Source organism: Mobula hypostoma, chromosome 15 (genome assembly GCF_963921235.1).
Source record: "Mobula hypostoma chromosome 15, sMobHyp1.1, whole genome shotgun sequence".
NCBI lineage: Eukaryota > Metazoa > Chordata > Chondrichthyes > Myliobatiformes > Myliobatidae > Mobula > Mobula hypostoma.
In genome coordinates, this window is record NC_086111.1 from 37,009,030 (window position 1) to 37,032,026 (window position 22,997).

Consider the following 22,997-nt stretch of genomic DNA (forward strand, 5'->3'; position numbering starts at 1 on the left):
TTCTGGATCCACAAACAACACACATCAAAGTTGCTGGTGAACGCAGCAGGCCAGGCAGCATCTGTAGGAAGAGGTGCAGTTGACGTTTCAGGCCGAGACCCTTCGTCAGGACTAACTGAAGGAAGAGTGAGTAAGGGATTTGAAAGTTGGAGGGGGAGGGGGAGATCCAAAATGATAAGAGAAGACAGGAGGGGGAAGGATAGAGCCAAGAGCTGGACAGGTGATAGGCAAAAGGGGATACGAGAGGATCATGGGACAGGAGGTCCGGGAAGAAAGACAAGGGGGAGGGGGGACTCAGAGGATGGGCAAGAGGTATATTCAGAGGGACAGAGGGAGAAAAAGGAGAGTGAGAGAAAGAATGTGTGCATAAAAATAAGTAACAGATGGGGTATGAGGGGGAGGTGGGGCCTAAGCGGAAGTTAGAGAAGTCGATGTTCATGCCATCGGGTTGGAGGCTGGATCCACAAAGCAAGGTCCCCTTGGATCCCAGGCCTCCTTACTTTCTCAATAAGCCTTGCATGGGGTACCTTATCAAATGCCTCGCTGAAATCCATATACACTACATATACTGCTCTACCTTCATCAATGTGTTTAGTCACATCCTCAAAAAATTCAGTCAGGCTCATAAGGCATGACCTGCCTTTGACAAAGCCATGCTTGTTCCTAATCATATTATGTCTCTCCAAATGTTCATAAATCTTTCCTCTCAGGATCTTTTCCATCAACTTACCAACCACTGAAATAAGACTCACTGGTCTATAATTTCCTGGGCTGTCTCTACTCGCTTTCTTGAATAAGGGAACAACATCTGCAACCTTCCAATCCTCCAGAGCCTCATTGATGATGCAAAGATCATTGCCAGAGGCTCAGCATTCTTCTCCCTCACATTCCACAGTAGCCTGGGGTACATCTCATCTGGTCCTGAAGACTTATCCAACTTGATGCTTTCCAAAAGCTCCAGCACATCCTCTTTATTAATGTCTATATGCTCAAGCTTTTCAAACCACTGTAAATCATTCCTACAATCACCTAGATCCTTTTCTGTAGTGAATACTGACGCAAAGTATTCATTAAATATCTCTGCTGTCTCCTCCGGTTCCATACACAACTTTTCCACTATCACACTTGATTGGTCCTAGTCTCTCATGTCTTATCCTCTTGCTCTTCACATACTTGTAGAATGCTTTGGGGTTTTCCTTAATCCTGCTTGCCAAGGCATTCTCATGGCCCCTTCTGGCACTCCTAATTTCATTCTAAACTCCTTCCTGCTAGCCTTATAATCTTCTAGATCTCAATCATTACTTAGTTTTTTGAAGCTTTTCTTCTTGACTAGATTTTCAACAGCCTTTGTACACCACGATTCCTGTTCCCTACGATCCTTTCCCTGTCTCATTGGAATGTACCTATGCAGAATGCCACGCAAATTTCCCTGAACATTTGCCACATTTCTACCGTACATTTGCCTGAGAACATGTTCCCAATTTATGCTTCCAAGTTCCTGCCTGATAGCTTCATATTTCCCCTTTCTGCAATTAAACACTTTTCTAACTTGTCTGTTCCTATCCCCCTCCAAGGCTATGGTAAAGGAGATAGAATTATGATCACTATCTCCAAAATGCTGTCCCACTGAGAAACCTGACAGCTGACCCAGGTTCTTTTCCCAATACCTTCCTGAACACAGCTGGCAAACTCCACCCCGTCTAAAACCCTCACTCTAAGGAGATGCCAATCAATATTTGGGAAATTAAGATCTCCCATTACGACAACCCTGTTATTATTACACCTTTCCAGAATCTGTCTCCCTATCTGCTCCTCTATGTCCCTGTTACTATTGGGTGGTCTATATATAAAAAAAAACAGCACCCAATAGAGTTATAAACCCCTTCCTGTTCCTAACTTCCACCCACAGAGACTCAGTAGACAATCCCTCTATGATTTCCTCCTTTTCTGCAGCTGTGACACTATCTCTGATCAGCAGTGCCACTCCCCCACCTCTTTTGCCTCCCTCCTTGTCCTTTCTGAAACATGTAAAGCCTGGCACTTGAAGTAACCATTCCTGCCCCTGAGCCATCCAAGTCTCTGTAATGCCCACAACATCATAGCTCCTAGTACTAATCCACGCTCTAAGCTCATCCGCTTTGTTCATGATGCTTGCATTAAAATAGACACATCTCAAACCATTGGTCTAAGCACGTCCCTTCTCTTATCACCAGCCTATCCTCCCTCTCTCCCTGTCTCCAGGCTTTATCCATTTGTGAGCCAACAGCCCGTTCCTCTGTCTCTTCAGTTTGGTTCCCACGGCCCGGCAATTCTAGTTTAAACTCTCCCCAACAGCCTTAGCAAACCTCCCTGCCAAGATATTGGTCCCCCTCGGATTCAAGTGCAACCTGTCCTTTTTGTACAGGTCATGCCTGCCCCAAAAGAGGTCCCGATGATCCAGAAATCTGAATCCCTGCCCCCTGCTCTAATCCCTCAACCACGCATTTATCCTCCACCTCACTCAATTCTTATACTCATTGTCGCGTGGCACAGGCAGTCATCCCAAGATTACTACCTTTAAGGTCCTGCTTCTCAACTTCCTTCCTAACTCCCCATAGTCTGTTTTCAGGACCTCCTCCTTTTTCCTACCTATGTCATTGGTACCAATATGTACCACGACCTCTGTCTGTTCACCTTCCCACTTCAGGATATCGTGGATGTGATCAGAAACATCCCGGACCCTGGCACCTGGGAGGCAAACTACAAACCGTGTTTCTTTCCTGCAGCCACAGAATCGCCTGTCCGATCCCCTAACTATAGAGTCCCCTATTACTGCTGCCGCCTTCCTTTCCATACGCTTCTGAACCACAGGACCAGACTCTGTGCCTTTTGCTTCCTCCAGGTCTGTCATCTCTCTTCTTCTCCCCCCCCCAAAATAAAAACAGGAGTTTTTATTCCTGTTAAGGGGGAACGGCCACAGAGATACTCTGTAGTATCTGACTCTTGCCCTTCGCTCTCCTGACTGTTACCCACTTTTCTGTCTCCCAGGGCCCCGGTGTGACTACTTGCCAAAAGCTCCTCTCTATCACCTCCTCACTTATCACCTCCTCACTTTCCCTAACCAGATGAAGGTCATCGAGCTGCAGCTCAACGCATTTGGTGCAGATGTGACAGTCCGGGAGGCTGGGAGTCTCCTGGATTTCCCACATCTGACACCCAGTACAAAATGCCGGCCTCACAGACAGACTTCCTGTTTCTATTCTACACTCTTCCTTGGAACATAGAAGATTGAGAGGAGATTTGATAGATTTGACAAAACCACGAAGGGTGTTGGTAGGATAAATGTGAACAGGCTTTTTCTACTGCGGTTGGTGGGATTGCAATTAGAGTTCATGGGTTCAGGATGAAAGGCGAAGAGTTTAGGGAAATTAAGGGGAAACTTCACCCAGAGTATGAAGCGAGCTGCTGGCACAAGTGGTGCATGTGAGCTTGATTTCAAAGTTTGAAGTTTTAGGTACGTGGATGGTTATGGAGGGTTATTGTCCTGGTGCAGGTCGATAAGAGAAACAATTTAAATGGTTTGGCGTGGACTAGATGGGCTGAATGGCCTGCTTCTGTGGCATACTTTTGTATGACTATATTTTCTGCATTCTTCCCAGCAAGGTAGGCAATGTACTCCTCCAGATGTTGTTCTATTTACACTACTTTGCCTCAACTCCTTGCAGTCTATGTTGTTCTTGCAACTGTATTTGATGGCAGATGTTAGGTTTTTGTTCTGTTCTAGGCAGTGACTGAGCTTATAGTATGCCTGCAGCTAACCAATTATGTGACATATGTTATCAGTGTCTTATAATATTCTTTGCCAGAATGACAATCAACAGCTTATGCATTCACCTTGGACATACCTGCTAAATCAACCAAGATTTTGTACAAGTTGGAAATTAATTGCAAACATTTGGATATTTTTGTCATAAATTTACTAAACAGTATGATATTTGATTAGTTTAATATTACCAGCAGGATATGTGCTTACAAATTAAGAATGCAATTATAGAGTAAATGAATCCAATTCAGATATATTTGCTGAAGGTGTTTATTCAAAGTTGTTACATATTTTTTTGTTAATTCCTTGAGTAACAATCCTTTAGCAGAACTGTTGGGCATATATATGTTGAAACTGTCTTTCAGGCCGAAGATGGAACTTGAAAAGGGACCCCCAAGTGAAATCAACAGTATACAATCTGGGAAAGCCACAACAAAAACTGACAGCTTACACACTTCAAGGTAAAATGTTCTTATTTCTTGCAAAATATAATTGCATGATTACATAACTTTCATTTTGTAAATTGATATTTAGAACATAAATTAACTATTTAATATGCCTAAATGGTCCTGACGAAGGGTCTTGGCCTGAAACGTCGACTGCACCTTTTCCTAGAGATGCTGCCTGGCCTGCTGCGTTCACCAGCAACATTTATGTGTGTTGCTTGAATTTCCAGCATCTGCAGAATTCCTGTTGTTTGTTGTTATTTAATATGCCTGGTAGATTTGGGGAAAAATAATTACAACAGCTTTACTTGTTGAACAGAACATCTTTAGGACATGATAACATTGAGAAGAAAGCCATTTTCAGGATCAAACTTCACTTTTATACCTCTAGCTAATTTTGTTTCTAATATTAGATTAATATACAATCATTTTTGACATGAAGGAAATATATATATATAACTCAGTAACCCCAGCTTGTATTATGTTTAACAAACCCAGGTGACGTGGTTACATAACTTGCAGGACATAAGAATGTACTTGGGAAAGGTTTATTTACTTTCACACATCTTTTCCAGGGTTAATGTGCCTTTCAAACACATTGTCTGGGAACAGTTTTTAAAAAAAACTTGTAAAATTTTGATTTAAATTATTTTCTTCAGGTTGTGTTAATATGTTGTCAGTACGTCATATGGCTTGATTTTGCTAAATGTGTAATTTGACCCTTTGTTCTTAACCACAAATTTGAATGGTGAAATGCGGTTTAATGTGGTTCTATGTGGTTTAAATTGCAAATACAGCTCATTTTCAGTAGTGACAGTTTTTGTGTTGGTTGCAAAAGGTGTAAAGGCATAGCAGAATCAGGCCATTCAGCCCATCAGCAGAAGTGTAATGTTATTTTGATTAAATTCTGATTTATTCACGTTGATTTGTTGATTAGAAGTTGCATGAGAAATATTGACCATTCAGAGCCTGAGAAAGATAAAACACAAAAGTATAACTTCTGAGTAAAAACAATGATTAAACATATTGCTTTCTTAATTGTACCACTGAACAATGTAATACCAATATGTTGAAAGATAGATATATTGCTTTTTGTTAACTGTCATATTTTAATGTAATTTTGACTTCTCAGGTTTAAATCGTTCCTTGTGCTAGCTCCTCTACACACCCGCAATCTCCTTCAGTCCCTTAACCCCAAATCTCTGCATTCCTCCAATTCAGCAGAGCTCTGGTAGTTTGGCTGCTGGGGTGAGAATGAGGCTATGTCCACACTACGCCAGATAATTTTGAAAACGAAGCCTTTTCTCTTCATTTTGACACTGAAACGGCGTTTTCATCCCCCGAAAATGGAGATATTCGAAAACACTCTCCAGAGTGTGTAAATTTGAAAACGATTGTTTCACGTTGTAGTGTGGACAGGGTAAATGGAGAGATTTTAAAACGTCGTCATGACAACACAACAATGCTTTTTCTGCTTCTGCTTGGTACTGCGCAAGCACTGCTGAATGGCTGTTTTTGGTTCCTGGTTTTTGATCCTCCAAAATATTCTGCATGGAATTTAAACTGGAGGTGGCTTTCAAGCTGGTCCCCTCGGTTTCTCTGTTTGCATCCTCTGTTCTTCTGCACGTACCCTCCGGTCTCCCAGTCTGCAGTGGTCGTACCCTCCTGTACCCCGGGGTCTCCAAGCCAGCACTGTCACTGACTGACCACCGCTGTTATAACGCGTAGTCGGTGTGAACGGCCTGAGAGTTAAATTGTAAAGTGAGCTTTTTTTGACTAGATCCCCTAAATTGATTTGACTGAGTCTATCTTTAAAAATATTAATGTCAGAAATACTGCGCAGGTCTGGCGGCAGAAGATTCCACTCTCTTGGTTCTTGGTCCTCCAAAATATTCCGCATAGAATTTAAACTGGAGGTGGTGGAGGGTGGGCTTAAGGAGGAGATTTTTGAAGAAGAAAAGCTGCCTTAAATTTAATTGGGTTTGGTTGTGTGACTGTGTTAGGATTAAGATTATTCCATGCTTTAATTGTGCAGGGGAAAAATGAATTGCTGTACACATCTGACTTGGTAGTTAGTATTTCAAATTGAGTTGAGTGCCCTCTTCTGCTCCTAATAGGTTTGGGTTTGATGTGGGATTGGTAGTCTATGTCGAGTTGACCATTTAACATTTTGTAATTGTTGATATTGTTGATCTTGGGTAGAGGATGGCTTCATGCATGTATTGTTTACTTTATTGTCTACGTTAATAGCTTGTTTGGAATTAAACAGCTCCACTGCTTTGCTGACTTTGTAGTCATTTGTAACTCGCAAAAATAGCAGGACTTCATTGTCTATCTAAACGAAGAAGTCTGGTCTGATTTTTTTCAGCGGAGGTTTTCTTTGTATTCCTCAAAGACATTGTTGAAAACTCTTTCGCTGTTGTTGTTAGTACTCTAGTTTTTGACCAATGAAAATAGCACAATGTCGCTGTGGAAACGTAAATATTATACCGTTTCCTCTTCGCTTGTTTTCTGTAGATGTGTCTGCGCATGCACAGTAGGAGTAGATTCGCCCAAATATCTGTTTTAGTGTGGACAGAGATATTTTGAAAAACACCTAGTGTGGATGCCTGTCGTTTTTACTTGAAACCAGTGTTTTCAAAATTATCCAGTCTAGTGTGGACGTAGCCTGAGATTGTTTGCTTTACAAGATTCAAAGAAACCAAATTTCTTCTTACTCCTCTGTTTCTTCTCAACAACCCATGATTACAATGAGGCAACAGGGTGGTTGGCCATTTTCCCCAAAGGATAGTGTACCAGATGAGGTTTTTTTTACACTTCTGGATTTGCGATTCCTATTACTCTAATACTTCATTAGTTGACTTATTTTGACTATTGTTTCTTCACAAGCATTTTGTCAGAGACAGGTCAGTACAATTCCCAATGTTTTGCTGTATACCTAAAGGATTCTGGTCAGATTGGCTTCAGTTACCAATTTTTCACTTTTGTCGATGTAATTAGTCCCTACAGTAAAAGCAATTTGTGATTTCAATTCTGTAGAAGTGTCCAATTTTAACTGTGCCTTTACCGCCAATTAGAAACATAGAAAACCTGCAGCACAATACAGACCCTTCAGCCCACAAAGCTGTGCCGAACATGTCCCTACCTGAGAAATTACCTAGGGTTATCCATAGCCCTCTACTTTTCTGAGCTCTATATACCTGTCCAGGAGTCTCTTAAAAGACCCTATCGTATCCACCTCCACCACCGTCGCTGGCAGCCCATTCCACGCACTCACCACTCTCTGCGCAACAAAAAAAATTTACCCCTGTACCCCTGACACCACCTCTGTACCTACTTCCAAGCACCTTAAAACTGTGCCCTCTCGTGCTAGCCATTTCAGCCCTGGGGAAAAACCTGACTATCCACACGATGAATGCCTGTCATCATCATCTACACCTCTATCAGGTCACCGCTCATCTTCCATCGCTTCAAGGAGAAAAAGCCAAGTTCACTCAACCTATTCTCATAAGGCATGCTCCCCAATCCAGGCAACGTTCTTATAAATCTCCTGTGCACCCTTTCTATGGTTCCCACATCCTTCCTATAGTGAGGTGACCAGAACTGAGCACAGTACTCTAAATGGGGTCTGACCAAGGTCCTATATAGCTGCAACATTACCTCTCGGCTCCGAAACTCAATTTCACGATTGATGAAGGCCAATGCCCTGTATGCTTTCTTAACCAGAGTCAACCTGCGCAGCAGCTTTGACTGTCCTATGGACTTGGACCCCAAGATCCGTCTGATGCTCCACACTGCCAAGAGCCTTACCATTAATACTATATTCTTCCATCATATTTGACCTACCAAAATGAACCACCTCACACTTATCTGGGTTGAACTGCATCTGCCACTTCTCAGCCCAGTTTTGCATCCTATCAATGGCCCGCTGTAACCTTTGGCAGTCCTCCACACTATCCACAACACCTCCAACCTTTGTGTCATCAGCAAATTTACTAACCCATCCCTCCACTTCCTCAACCAGGTCATTTATGAAAATCACAAAGAGTAGGGGTCCCAGAACAGATCCCTGAGGCACACTACTGGTCACTGACCTACATACAGAATATGACCCGTCTACATCCACTCATTGCCTTCTGTGGGCAAGCCAATTCTGGATCCATGAAGCAAAGTCCCCTTGGATCCCATGCCTCCTTACTTCCTCAATAAGCCTTCCATGGGAAACCTTATGAAGTGCCTTGCTGAAATCCATATACATTACATCTGCTGCTCTACCTTCATCAACATGTTTAGTCACATCCTCAAAAAATTCAATCAGGCTCGTAAGGCACGACCTACGTTTCACAAAGCCATGCTGACTATTCCTAATCATATTATGCCTCTCCAAATGTTCATAAATCTTTCCTGTCAGGATCTTTTTCATCTACTTACCAACCACGGAAGTAAGACTCACTGGTCTATAATTCCCTGGGCTATCTCTACTCCCTTTCTTGAATAATGGAACAACATCTGCAACCCTGCTATCCTCCGGAACCTCTCCTGTCCTCATTGATGATGTAAAGATCATCGTAAGAGGCTCAGCGATATCCTCCCTCACTTCCCACAGCAGCCTGGGGTACATCTCATCTGGTCCTGGTGACGTATCCAACTTGATGCTTTCCAAAATTATGTTATTTAAGTCATTTATTCATCACTTTTTAATGGAAAGTGAATTACGTATAAAGGGCAATTTTTAAAGAACGTTAAGACATTTCCTTCAAATGACTGTTTAGAAATTGTAACTACTGAGGACATTTGGGATACTTGAAACTTTAATAGTCTGTGATCTTCTGCATGTGGTATTTGCTGCTTCACCAGAGGAGTGAATCTTGATAGTTTTGCAAATTCTTGTATTGTGGCATAGATGATTAACAAGTCCTGGTGGAATATCCCTGGCCTACTTTGACAAAACAAAAGCTGGGAATATTGTTTTTGGTTACTCTCACAGCCATGAGGCACTTTTAAAATATTTCTAGGACAGAGCAGAATATTGTTTTGTATTCTGAACAGTTTTTACAGACAGAAGCAAAGTTCAAATAGTGATAATTTTTTAGTTGTTTGAAATCTTTTAATCTAACCAATTCAGAATTGAACTATTATGGCACTAAAGGATTTTTGAATATTCTGGATATGTGAAAGATGTTTCTGCATTCACTGTTGGCTCAGAATATTTACCATTTCTTTAAGTTAATTGAGTATCTCCTAGGTTAGTCATGTAATCACAATAAATCTAGAGCAGTACACGCAGTGCTGGAGGAGCTCAGCAAGACCTTGATGAAGGGTTGAAACGTCGACTGGTATTCCCACCCTTAGATGCTACCTGACTTGCTGAGCAGCTCCAGCAAATTGTGTGTATTGTTCTATTAAGATTCTGCACCTATATACTCGGTGGCCATTTTATTTGGTACACCTTATTAATGTAATCATCTAATAATCCAATCATGTGGCATCAACTGGTGCATAAAAACATGCAGTCATGGTCAAGTGGTTCAGTTGCTGTTCAGACCAAACTTGAGAATGGGAAAGAAATATGATCTCAGTGACTTTGACCATGGAATGATTGTTGGTTCTAGATGGGGTAGTTTCAGATCTCAGAAACTGCTGATCTCTTGGGATTTTCATGCATAACAGTCTCTAGAATTTACAGAAAATGATGCGAAAAGCAAAAAACTATCCAGTGAGCGGCAGTTCTGTGAGTTAATAAGGGAGGTCACAGGAGAATTTCTAGATTGGTTCAAACTGACAGGAAGGAATAATTATTCAAACAGTGTTACAACAGTGGTGTGCAAAAGAGCATTCTGCACAACGTGTTGAACCATGAAGTGGATATGTACACAACAGCTAGACCACACCAGGTTCCACTCCTGTTCCTAATAAAGTGACTGCTAAGTGTATATTAGTCTTCGGTGACTTGTGTACCAGAGCCCTTGCATGTACAAACTTTTTGCAGGCAGGGGCAGGAATTGAACCTGGATCACTAATACTGTAAAGCATGCTAACCACTACACTGCCATGCCACACGTGTTTTAATTCTCCATCCCACTCTGACTTGAGCAATGCACATCAAATGCTGGAGGAACTCTGAAGTCAGATAGCATCTATAGAGCGGAATAAACAGTTAAAGTTTCAGGCTGAGACCCTTCTTTTCATTGCTATAGATGTTGCCTGACTTGCGGCATATCTGCAGAATCTCTTGTTTGTGATTTGCCACTCTTGACGACTGCCTTTGATATCAATATCATTTAAATTGTGCTGGATGTAAGCTCAAGTAACATAAACTTAAATTTTGATTAAGAACTGAAGTCTTCCTGTCCTTGCATTTGTAATTTTAGATCGTAGCTATTGCTTGTATTTTCTTATACAGAATTTACTGTTAAGTAGCAGTTCCCTGAAGGGCAATTTTGGTAATTGTTTTTGGTACAGGTTGTTGTCATTAGCCATATCCATGATTTGCTCAGAATGGTCTCTTTCCGAACTACTTCTGTGCATTTTACTGGGCACTAGGTGAAATGCTAAGCGTTTGCATGTAAAGCTATTCTTCTCCTGGACCACATTACGGTCCTTGGTTTCAAATTCTCAGAGCCTAGCCTTTGAGTTGCCACTTATCATAATTTTCCAGCTACTGATTTACTCAACTATGTCCTTGTCACTATTAAGTCAGTTTGGTATTTTGCATTCTTCATCTCCTGTTGCTTAAATGCAGGCTAGTGCAGACTGAAACGCATATGGTGGACAACTAATGTAAATATTATTAACAGGCCAATTATTGGAAATGGAGGATTGTGTGCCAGTGGAGCAGTGGATTGCTTTATCCTGAATGTGGCAATTGTTCAGTTCAGAAGATCATCATTCTGGCTGCCATAGTACTCAAGTGGCTGGTCCAGTGATGGATGGAAGGATATTAGTGGGGAATTTATTAATGATAATGCACATAGGCAACTGCATATGTACAGTATAAACCACTTAATTATCTGAGGAGTAATGCAATGAAGTAAGCTGAGTGCATTGCAGTCATTGGTAAATACAGTGGATTCCAGTTATTTGGGATACATCGGGACATTTTGGCCCAATTAAGTGGCTGTCCCAATTCGCCAAAGTTCAAGCTACATTTATTATCAAAGTATGTATACTGTATACAACCTTGAGATTTGTCTTGTAGGCAGCCACACAACAAAGAAACACAATAGAACCAATAAAAAAACGCAACAAATACTGTCAAACACCCAATGTGCAATGAAGAACACATCATGCAAATAATGAAAAAGTAAACAATTGACAAGCAGAACTTAAACCGCAGAATCACTGAAAACGAGTCCACAGCCAGTTCTTCACTGGGGCAAGTGAAGCCAGCCTAGTACCCCAATGGCTGCAGGCCACAGCTATAGAGTCAGTTCAGCACTGAAGCGAGTAAACCTCGTGGAGTAATGAGCTGAACACTGGTTTATCCTTTGCCTTCAACATGATCATTTTAATCTGGCTCAGCACTTAAATTCGCTAAAACATCAGTTCATTTTTTGCTCTCAGGCCCCACTGCTTTGATCGTGTCCCAAGTCTATTTTGGCTACCATGGCCTTACCTGCATTCTTGAGAGTCCAGTTCGCTGAATCTTTCAGGATATGGCAAAAATTCCAGGTTGTACAGATGGTTCAAAAGCCCAACTCCAAAAGGGAAATTACATGCTGTGGATTGCAGTCGTTGTAGTCCAGAAAAAGTGTAATTAATAGATTATTAGTAGGTCTGTTTGCTGTGTGTAAAGTGTAGCTGTGCCTTATCAGCGCCGTCTTTAGTTTCATGGAAATAAAAGGTATAAAATTAAGATTAAAAAGTATAATAAAAAAGACAAACTGAGTAACAAATTATGTATTTAAATGAAATACAGAACAAATTGGAACACTACCATGTACTACAGTACTATAAAACTATTAGTTTCAAATAGCAATTGACGGAGGAATTCATTCAATGTACGCAACGAACAAAATCAGCATTGACACGTAGTGCAGATGATGGGCAGCCTTCATACAATGCTTTCAATGATTGCATCCTCCAAATCTTCACTGAAGTAGTAAAATTGTTTCCTTTTCACTCTCGGCCATTTCTGGCATCTCAATAGACAATAGGTGCCGGAGTAGGCCATTCAGCCCTTCGAGCCAGCACCACCATTCACTGTGATCATGGCTGATCATCCACAATTAGTACCCTTTTCCTGCCTTCTCCCCATATCCCTTCTCTCCGCTATCTTTAAGAGCTCTATCTAACTCTTTTTTGAAAGAATCCAGAGAATTGGCCTCCACTGCCTTCTGAGGCAGAGCATTCCACAGAACCACAGCCCTCTGTAAGTTTTTCCTCAACTCCATTCTAAATTGTCTATCCCTAACTGTGGCCTCTGGTTCTGGACTCCCCCAACATCGGGAACATGTTTCCGGCCTCTAGCGTGTCCAACCCCTTAATAATCTTACATGTTTCAATCAGATCCCCTCTCATCCTTCTAAATTCCAGTGTATACAACCCCAGTTGCTCCAATCTTTAAACCTAAATGCTTGAAACCACAGTGTGCAAAACAGTTCTGAATTGGCTTGCTTGTTCCTTAGCAACTCTGTGACAAAAATGACCTTTTTTTAATACAATTGCACACAACTGACCTTTTTTAAAAACTGATTGCTCTAAGCCTGGTGTACATGCCACACAAGTGTGCGTGACACTAGTTTGAACCTGTTCAGCAACAGTCTCCTATCCCAGTTAAGTGACATAGTGTCCCAAATAAACAAAGCGAATCCTGGCTGTCTTTGGTTCTTTACGAATTGTCCCAAATAAGTGGCTGTCCTAATTAACTGGAATACTCTGTATTCCTTGCTGACCTTGTGGCTGACATTGAATAACTAATGAAACAACTGAAGTGACTGATCTGCAAATGTTTCCTTAAGGAACTTGTGCAGTCATCTCCTTGCCAGAGAATGTTTGCACCCAGCCTCCCACCAATCAGCTATCATTATTATCTAATTGTGTTGGCTTTTGTCTCCAACCTTTAATCTCCTGGTTGCCAAACTAATACTACCCTGATGTCAAGACTTTTGGTCACCTTTCTTGTCAAATGCCTTCATGGGTTCCACTGTCAAGTTGTGACTAACCTTTGTTCCTGTTGAGCAGTTAGGAGTGTTTTGTGATATTGAACACTTTATACTAATTGATTTGGTTGGTATGTGTTCTACTGTAACCATTTTACACTTGAAACCTCTTGCTGCTTTATTGGTCTATTTTCTCCCTTCCCTTGCCTTTTAATCTGTTCTCAACTCAGGACAAACACTTTTTCCCTGTTCTCCACTTGTTTAATATTATTAAAATTATAACTTCTAATTTTGATGAAAATTTTGGTGAAATATTAACAACATCCTTTTCTGATGTTTCAACCCTGCTGAATATTTTATGGAAAAGAATATTTTTCTTATCCATATTTCTAGTATCTGAAAGAATTTTCTTTTTGCCATGTTTGTTTGGTTGAAACAACATTCTACTGTTTATGCTGCCTTCAAAAGAAGGCAAAGTTTCATTCAGTTTATGTCAACCATTTAATTCTTAGCTAATATTGCCAAACATATAATGATATTACCAGACAACAATGACATCTTCATTTGACATACAAAATAAGAGCTACATTGCTTACTCAATTCTTTGAACTTCTGTGAGGAATTCACTTGCTTAAGTTTTCTGTTTCATCAACTAAGAAGCTATAACTGAGAACAGTATATTGCAAGTCAGGAATTGTTTAGTGGTGTTTTGCAAAGGTGTTTAGAAACATAGAAAACCTACAGCACAGTAGAGGCCCTTCGGCCCATGATGCTGTGCTGAACATGTACCTTAGGGTTACCCATTGCCCTCTAGTTAGCTAAGCTCTATGTACCTATCCAGGAGTCTCTTAAAAGACCCTATTGTATCCACTTCCACCACCATCGCCGGCAGCCCATTCCACTCACTCACCACCCTCTGTTTCTTTCTGGTCTTTCTTTCTTTCAAATGCACAAATGGTGATTTTATTTTCTCACATTCATGAAATCATTCACAAGAAGATAATTTTCCATGTGCAAGGCAATAAATGCATTTTAAATCATAGGTGGAATTCTCTGCAACAAAAGTCATGGGTTTCAGCAACTCTTTAATGTTACTATGCAAAAAAATTGCTTTTTTTCATCTTTTGTGTTCTGTGAATTCAATTGATTTTGAAATGATCCTCATACTGTATTTGTTTCCGTTGCAGGCCTAAACTGAAAAATATAGACAGAAGTACTGCACAGCAGCTTGCAGTGACAGTGGGCAATGTCACAGTAATCATAACAGACTTTAAGGAAAAAATACGATCCTCTTCCACATCATCGTCAACAGTCACATCCAGCGCTGGTTCTGAGCAACAGAACCAAAGTAGTTCTGGATCAGAGAGCACAGACAAGGGTTCATCGCGTTCTTCTACGCCAAAAGGTGAAATGTCAGCAGTAAACGATGAATCATTCTGAGCTTTGCCAGGCTCCAGACCTGTACATGTAATGTGAAAAGTATGAATGAATACTTTTGACATTTTTTATGTATTCCCTTGGTTTTATATTTTCCTAACAATCATTTATAATGGATGTGCTCCTGAATCTACTTTTTTATAAATCTGCTGTGCACAATTTCCATGTACATTATGTATTTTTGACTTTATTTATTACATTTGCAAATTCCACCCTTTTCAACATATCCTTTTTTGTAAGTTTTGTTGCCAGCAACTATGCTGATTATTAGCAATTTTAGAGATGTTAAATGTCTTTAACTGGTTTAAACAAAATAAATGGTTGTTAGAAACCAACATATAGAAACACTGGTGCTTAATACACTGTGAAGTAAATGCAACATTTAACAGATAAGATTTGGACAGTGCATTCCAGCAGAGATGATGGAGTTTTGCACACTGTTGCAATGAAACCTGCCTTGTCATCAGGACAATTGACTTTCCCAGAGCGTATCTGACTGGGGATAAGTATGCTTGAGGCACCCGAACAATAGCTGGATCAGTTCAGTGAATTAGGTTACAGATGTGAGTTCCTCCTTACACTTACCTGAAAGCGGTGTCATTCTGTGCTGCAAATGTAATTACTGAATAATGTACTTCCCAGCCACCCAGCTATTGTAAAGAAGCAGTGCCTGATAACTGGCAGCATGATTTTAACATACTTCATATAGACACGTATACTAAAGCAGATTGCCTGTGAGAAAATAATACTGAATCGTCTAGGTTCAGATGTAATCAAATGAAGAACCCCTGAGCATTTGAAAAAGGTTACTGTTGGATAATTCATTTTCACCAGTAAAGTGGATATCAGCAGTGTAGAAATAGCATTGATTATTGAAAACGTATACTGTTTCTGGAGATGGGGCTCATCCTAAAAATCATACTTTCCATCTTCAAATAAACAGCTTTAGTTAATACCTGTATGAGAAAAATGTGATTAGCCATTGTAACTTCAAAATTTGACACGTTCAGTATCCATCTTCAATTTTTGCACTTGCCAGTAATGCTTGTATCTTTAACTCCTATAATCTCTGTACAGTTAAAGCCAAATCATACTAAGTCAGAAATATGGAAGAATAAATAAGAACCAGATTCAGAAACTTTTGTGCTGAATCTCCTGCCATTCCATAAACAATGTGCTTTTGTTACAGATGTAAATAACAGGAAATCTCTAACCATGTACATAAGCAAAATTGTGACTTAGTATTTTTCTTGAATCAAGATGTTTCATGGCTGTGTTGGGTATAGAAGGTCACTAAATAAAGGAGAACTTAATGGAAAATAATACAGCCTTTTTTTACACTCCCTCATTGTCACTTTTTTATGGCTTTGGTGCTTTTCGAGTTAGATTTTTAAACTATTGTAATTGGGTTTGAAACTTTGTTTTGGTTCTCAGCTCTTTTACCTGCTCCAAGCTGTAAAAGGTACAGGCTTTGCAGTTATCAAGCTCCCAGTTTTACTCATGGAAGTAATATTTCTTCAAAGATGCATCATGCTATGGCACTAGTTAAGAGAAACAAAATAAACATATTCTCTGTATAATAATACCAAGTATGTAATAGAATTAATTAAGTACTTTAGAATGTTTCCATAGACCTCAATTGGCAGCTGTCCCTACTGAATTATATCTGACAATCACCTGCCATTGATACATACATTTGGAGAGATTACCTGCTAAGGATTTCAGGATTTGCTTCCATATCAATTTTTAAGAACCCAATGAGCAAAATAAGTTGGCACTACCAATGAAGTTTCAAAAAAAATTACTCTAAATTTCGATAAACAAATATATGCCACTTATTTATTACCATGGTGGCATTTGTTTTTTTTTGGACTTAGAATAAATTTAAATGTAAAGTACATTACACGTATTAAATTTTATCTTTATACTATTTGTTTAAAATTACATTTAATCATCAAATATTCTTATTTTTTTCTTCTGACATCATCATAATGGGAAGAGTTTCCCAATGTTCTTAATATATTAACTCCAAAATGTTGGGTGGGGAGCGGGGCTGATAAGTGTTTCACATAATGAAAGACCTGTGTAACAATTTGTTCACTGTTTCTTTGTATTAAAACATATACGTTCACATTGTAATTTATCTTTGTATAGAATGATGCACTTAGATTTTTGCAAACTTTACTGATATTTTTCTTTCTTGTAAATTGTATCTGGAATTTAATACTTCTGTGCAGTGTTAACACTTGCTTGAAATAAAGTTTATTCAAACTGCATTTAGAATGTTTAAGATGCTTCACTTAGTATTTTGATCTAAGAAGGTGATAAACTTGAAGATAAATTTTATTTAAAATGTGATGGCCTTCATGCAGGAATATGAACACTAGCTGTACAGATAATTTAACTGATCAGAGTGGATCATAAAAATTAAATACCACTCTGCTGGGGCAGGCATAAACTGAATGCAATTTTCACATAATGTAATGAACCCTTACTCTATTGGAAAACTATTTTCATTTGATTAGGTGCTGTTCTTTAGGGTAATAGCCAGCTATCTTTGTGCTGCTTGGCCTAGTTTTTTTAAACTTAGGATCTGATTGCTTTTCTGCAGTGCCTCCTGAATGGAAACTACACAGCCAAACAGGCATGTCAGTGATGACTTGGAAACAGGTCACTATTTTAATGTTGTATTCTGTAGACTGAATTGGTGCACAGAGTTTTTTAAAGAACAATCTTTAAAGCAACAGTAATAATAAAATTGGTAAAGTGTTTAAACCTAATAAGCCACTTACAAAGTTCATACAACTTGTATAAAACATTTTTATTTCTAGAAACGTTATTGGGAAGAGTGGCACTTCATCTGCCTTACCAAAAATATTTCAGTCTACTTTTATAAACTATTGTAACTTAAGTTATTGAAAAATGTATTGTTTGCTGGAAATATTAAGAAAAATGCTTGTAAGTAACTTGAAATGGCTCAAGAGCCAACATTTAGAGAATGACAAGCTGACCAGTTTTTTTTTAATGCGCAAGCAGTTCTGTTCTTGTGTATGACTGGTAACCTTTATTTACTGTGTAAAGATGGTTACATTGTTATTTCTTTAGCTTTGTTCATTGAAGACCCCAATAGAATGCTTGTTTAAAGTGGCATAACATAATCTTGTGAATTTTGTTATTGTAATATACAAGGTATATTTTCATTTGCCCGGAAAGATGTCCTGCATAATGCTTTGAAGTTTTTGCCTTGTAAATTCATTAGGGCTGTCAGCGTGCTGGATTTGTTTTCTTTAATCTTCATGCTGGTGTGTTCATGGTGGTTTTGTGAGTTGGTAAAATTATTTCCAGGTCTTAAATGTTTTGGGAACTTTATAACCTACACTGCTTTTTGTCTAGCAAATAAAAGATGTTAATATATTCCTGTTACTGGCATGTGCACGAATATGTTATTAGAAGCCACTTTATTATTTCTTCCTTAACTGCTTCAAATAGAAATGTCTATTTATGAATTCTGCTTGTAGTTTTTCACAAATAAAATAGTTAAAATTTATTTAATCGTAGTTTCTTTTTTAAAGGAATGTAACATGTTATAGTTTATTGGTTTATAATGAAAGCAAACCTATGGGATAAAAATTCCCGTTTTACTGGTATCGTTTTCTTGTTTTTCTGTTACCATACATGATATGTTGTAGTAGATATGCTGGTTTTCAAAAACCTGTAGAAGTAGTAATACATCGGCACCAAGTTTATCAAATGGTCACCTTTTATCATTTCAAGCATCCACAGGGAGTTTCCATAGATTGTAATTAAATTTCAGTCTTCTATGTCAACTTAAGGCAGTTTATCTACCTTGATTACATGAATTTGGAAGTTGAGCATGAATTGAATTAGTAATTAGGTTTCTTTAACAACCAAGAATCATGGCATTCGAAGAATTCAGTGAAGTACTGCGATCATCACAACAAAAAGAAAAATTATGTGCTGTGATTTTCTGTAAGTTGACCTGTGTGTGGCAGTTCTCAATATGTAACCAGTTTTTTGAAGGGGTTCAAGAAACACTTGTATTGAAACAAGTTTGTACCATAAAATTCTGTAAAATGTAACTAACTTCATGGTGCAATCCAATAGTGTTTGAGCTATTCAAGTCTGCGTACGCTAAATGTATTTCCAGTGACATTTTGTATATATAAAAAATTTAATTTAATATCTTTGCTCAGATATTCCTCTCAGAAATTGGGTTTTAGAGATACAATTGTCTGTCATTTTTTTGTGATCTGCAGTAGAATATATAAGCATTTGATGCTACTTTTCTGTATTTGAAGTCCTTTTAATTCAGCCAGTGTTTTTTAAAACTTTATTTTTCAAAAGATTATTCATCTTATTACAATGTTCTGATGAAGGGTGCCAGCCTGAAAAGCTGACTGTTTCTTTATTTCTGTAGATGCTGCCTGACCTGTTGAGTTCCTCCAGCATTTTATGTGTGTTGCTATGGATTCCAGCATCTGCAGAATCTCATGTTTATTCATTTTATTGTGGTGTTTATAATTGCTTTTATATTGCACCATACACATTAATGGCTAATCAAATGAGCATATTTATTAAGTTAAGTGCACTGAATTTATTGTGAGAAGTAAACAATCTAAAGATCAGTTCACATTTCATTGTCTTTTGTCATAAAAGAATGCTGGAAAAAATGCACCTCCAGTCTGAAGTATATTAGTGAATAGTTGGCATAGAACATAGAGCAGTACAGCACAATATTGGCTCTTCGGCCTGCAATTTGCTGATCTATTAACCTACTCCACGATCAGTCTAACTCTTCTCTCTTACATAGCCCATAATCCTTTATTTTTCTTTCATCCACATGCCTAAGAGTCTCCTAAATCTCCTTAATGTATCAGCCTCTAACACCACCCTTGGCCGTACATTCTAGGCACTTAACAGTCTCTGTAAAGGAAAACTACTTCTGGATTCTTCTCAAAACTCTCCTCCACTCCCCTTAAAAGGACATCCTCTGGTATTATCCATTGCTGCCCCCAAGAAAAAGGTGCTGACTGTATAATCTTGAACACATCTATCAAGTTGATTCATCCTCCTAAATCATTATCCATTTATTTGTTTTGTATGTAAAGAATAAACAACATTAATGTGATAAGTGTCAGACAATTGCTACTTCACTTAACAGCATGTAAGCTTCTCCCTTATTAACATGATGCATCAACATTATTCTGAGAGAGCCATCATTGAGCTGAAGTAGCCAGAAATTCTACTCTATCAACTCCTATGTCAGGTCAGAGGTTAGGTGTTCTGTAGTGAATGTCCAGTCCTCACCATCCATAGGATGGTAGGGGAAGTATAATAGAAAGCTTTCATCCTGTTGAGGTGAGTGGATTTCAATAATGTAAGCTCAACAGCAAACAGGACAAAGTAGACATTTGTCTGGTACTTCACAATAAACTTCTATCTCTAATGAACATCAAATGTGATATACAATCAACTGGAAACATTGCAGTTAAATCAGCTTATTTTTACAATGACAGGAAGTACCTTTACTTTGGAGTACCACTAACCTCAGTGTGCCAGGATGCTAACTTGGAAATCCATCATTGTCACAGAGTCAGAATACTAGATCACTGATTCCTTTTGCCACAAAGGCGGTGAATCATGTAGATCATTCTGCTAATATTTGTTGGGTGATTTGCGTCATGTAGTAAGTGCTGAATAGCCAGCAAATATGTCTCCTTGGAACAAGGGGGGACAAAAGTTGGTTTCAGTTCATGTGTAGCTAAACTAATCAGTGAAAACTTTATTGTTTTTGCTGCTCCAACTTACTTCAAGGTATATTACTAATACCTAGTAGGGATTTCATAAGTATAGTCTTTCTGGTCATGGTAAAATATAAATCAGATTATGCTCTTGAGGTCTTTATGTTCATGTTTTCCAGATGATACAGTAGGCTTTTTTTTTGTGTTAGAACTTAAGTTTAAGACAAAAAAAGTTTGGCATTGAGTCCATATTAACAAAATGTATTACCATGTATCCTGTCAGATAGTTCAAATGAGAAAAGAATTCTGTAGATGGAAAACTGATAAGGTTTTGCATTTGCTCAAGAATTTGAGAAACCAGAGTAAAATTTCCCTTTCTAAAAGGTAAAAGACTAGACAATTTAATTTTGATGAGGATGCACAGCTGTGTTCATTGCCAGAAATTGATATATTTGAGCAGAAAGAACAGATTTTTCCTTGTGGCACAGCTTTTGTGCTCAGTGAACAAATTACGCTGCAAGGTATTGAAGCTTGTCAAAGCCCAGCTGCTCAGTACAAAGCCTGCCAGATGATGTGTTTAAATATATTATGGCTAAGTATGCTTGGATTGTTACTCAGAGGCATATGCTTTACTTAGCAATATTTTTTTAAAAGACAACCTGTGCCTGCCAGGTCATTTGTAAATAACTTCAGCACTGCTCATTTACCCTGTCAAGTGTGGGAGACATTGCTTCAGGGATGAAGTACTAGTCAGCAAAGCTCAACTTTGCACCCCTCTCTCCCATCTCTATCCAACTGAAATAATTGATTTTTAAATGGTATTGTACAAAGTTTATTAAATACTATTATATCACCTTTCCTACATATTCCCTTTTACCTGTCCAGACTAAAATAAAACTTGGCTTGCTTTTCCAAGTTCACTAATTTGCTGTTTACAATATAGTCATCTCTATGTTCGACGACAGAAGATGGGTTGGGCCATATTTTACACTCTACCTTCTGCAAAGTTCTTGAGTTTCTTGAGACCATGAGTTCTTGGGTGCCTACTACTTTAATTTTCCATCCTATTTCTATCTAAGTTTTATATTGTTCCAATGGGATTCAATACAACATTATAGAAGGGTTAGGTCTGGGGTTAGACGCTGTTGGTTGGTCTGGTAGATGTGATGAGAATGGCAGTAGTGGGGGGGGGTGGAATGTCTAAAGTAGGTGGCAACAGTGAGGAGAGCATAATATTTTCAAATGTAGTGCACAATGATGGAATGAGGGATCTGCAGCAAGTAGGTGTGTACAGGGAGTGGAGATGAAGGAATTAGATTGGGTTAGACACATGCAAGAAATGAGGGGTCATTGAAATTTGTGCACTTTCAAAAGCCAAAAATGCATTCGTGGGAAAAGGAACTTTATAGGCTGCTTTATAAGCTTAAGGCTTAGAGATCAAATGTACTTTCAGTTGCAAAGGGGGGAAGGTACAAGACACTGGGGTTTTCATAGTATGTGTTGAGACCTAGAAGTGATGTTGATGAAGGCTTGTTTATTGCAGCTGATCATCCTGAAGGAAATGTAAATAGGAGATTCTGAAGAAAATAAAACCCAAAGAATGATATGTGCAATGGAGAAGTAACAAAAATTTGGCAGATGTTGTATATCTGAAACAAAAGGAATGCAGGAAATAGCAAAGCATGCAAGATTTCAGGATATAGAAAAAGTGTTGGGGCTTTGGCCTTCCTTTTGAAGTGGTCAGTTTTGAAACAATCTGGAAAGGCTGGTTATAAGAAATTGCTGAAGTCATGAAAGCTATAATGTGCTAAATCAGAAAATAAGACACTGTTCCTGGAACTTAGTATTCCATTCAAGTCCACTGTGTAAGAAGCCAAAGAGATCAAAGTAGAAATGCAATGAAGAAGTAAAGGTGACAGGTAATTGGTAGATCCTGGTATAGATTGAAAGGTGATTTTTCTACAAAGCAATCACCCATTCTCTGTTTAGCTCCTTTAATGTAGAGGAAGCTGCATTGTGGCCATTGAATGTGCTGTACTCCAAGTGAATTGCTGCACCACCTGGAAGGAGTGTTTATGTCACTGGATGATATGAAAGAAACAAATGATGGGGTATATGTTGGCATTTCCATTGGTTACATGGAAGGATACTTTGAAAAAGATAAAGTAGGTTAAAGTAGAGATGGATGACTGAACCAGAGTATCAATGGTCCTGACAAAATGATGGGAGGGAAGTGAAGGTGTGCATGGTGTGGCATCAGGTGAAAGATGGTGAAAATTAGAACAATCTGTAAAATGTGGAGGCTGATGTGGTGGAAGAGATTAAGGAGAACTCAATCCATTTCTGCACAAGAAGAGAGATTGAGAGCAGCAATGGGAGAAATGGAACAGATGTGGTTGCAATTCCTGGCCAGTCATGGCTGGTTAGATTGGAAGATCTCTGCTAAGCA

The 22,997-nt window shown here is 38.8% G+C and overlaps 1 protein-coding gene across 3 annotated transcripts in view; it reads left to right on the forward strand.

Annotated features, from left to right (window-relative positions):
- The window catches only part of rybpb (RING1 and YY1 binding protein b), a 136,124-nt gene that overhangs the window by 110,643 nt on the left and 2,484 nt on the right, over positions 1 to 22,997 (forward strand). For 2 of the 3 annotated variants that reach the window (XM_063067907.1, XM_063067905.1), the window contains exons 4-5: positions 4,168 to 4,263; positions 14,537 to 14,754. In XM_063067907.1, the coding sequence (XP_062923977.1) occupies positions 4,168 to 4,263; positions 14,537 to 14,754 (314 nt within the window). Of the gene's footprint in view, positions 1 to 4,167; positions 4,264 to 14,536; positions 18,298 to 22,997 lie in introns of those variants that run through there. The other variant, XM_063067906.1, reaches the window with a different exon arrangement.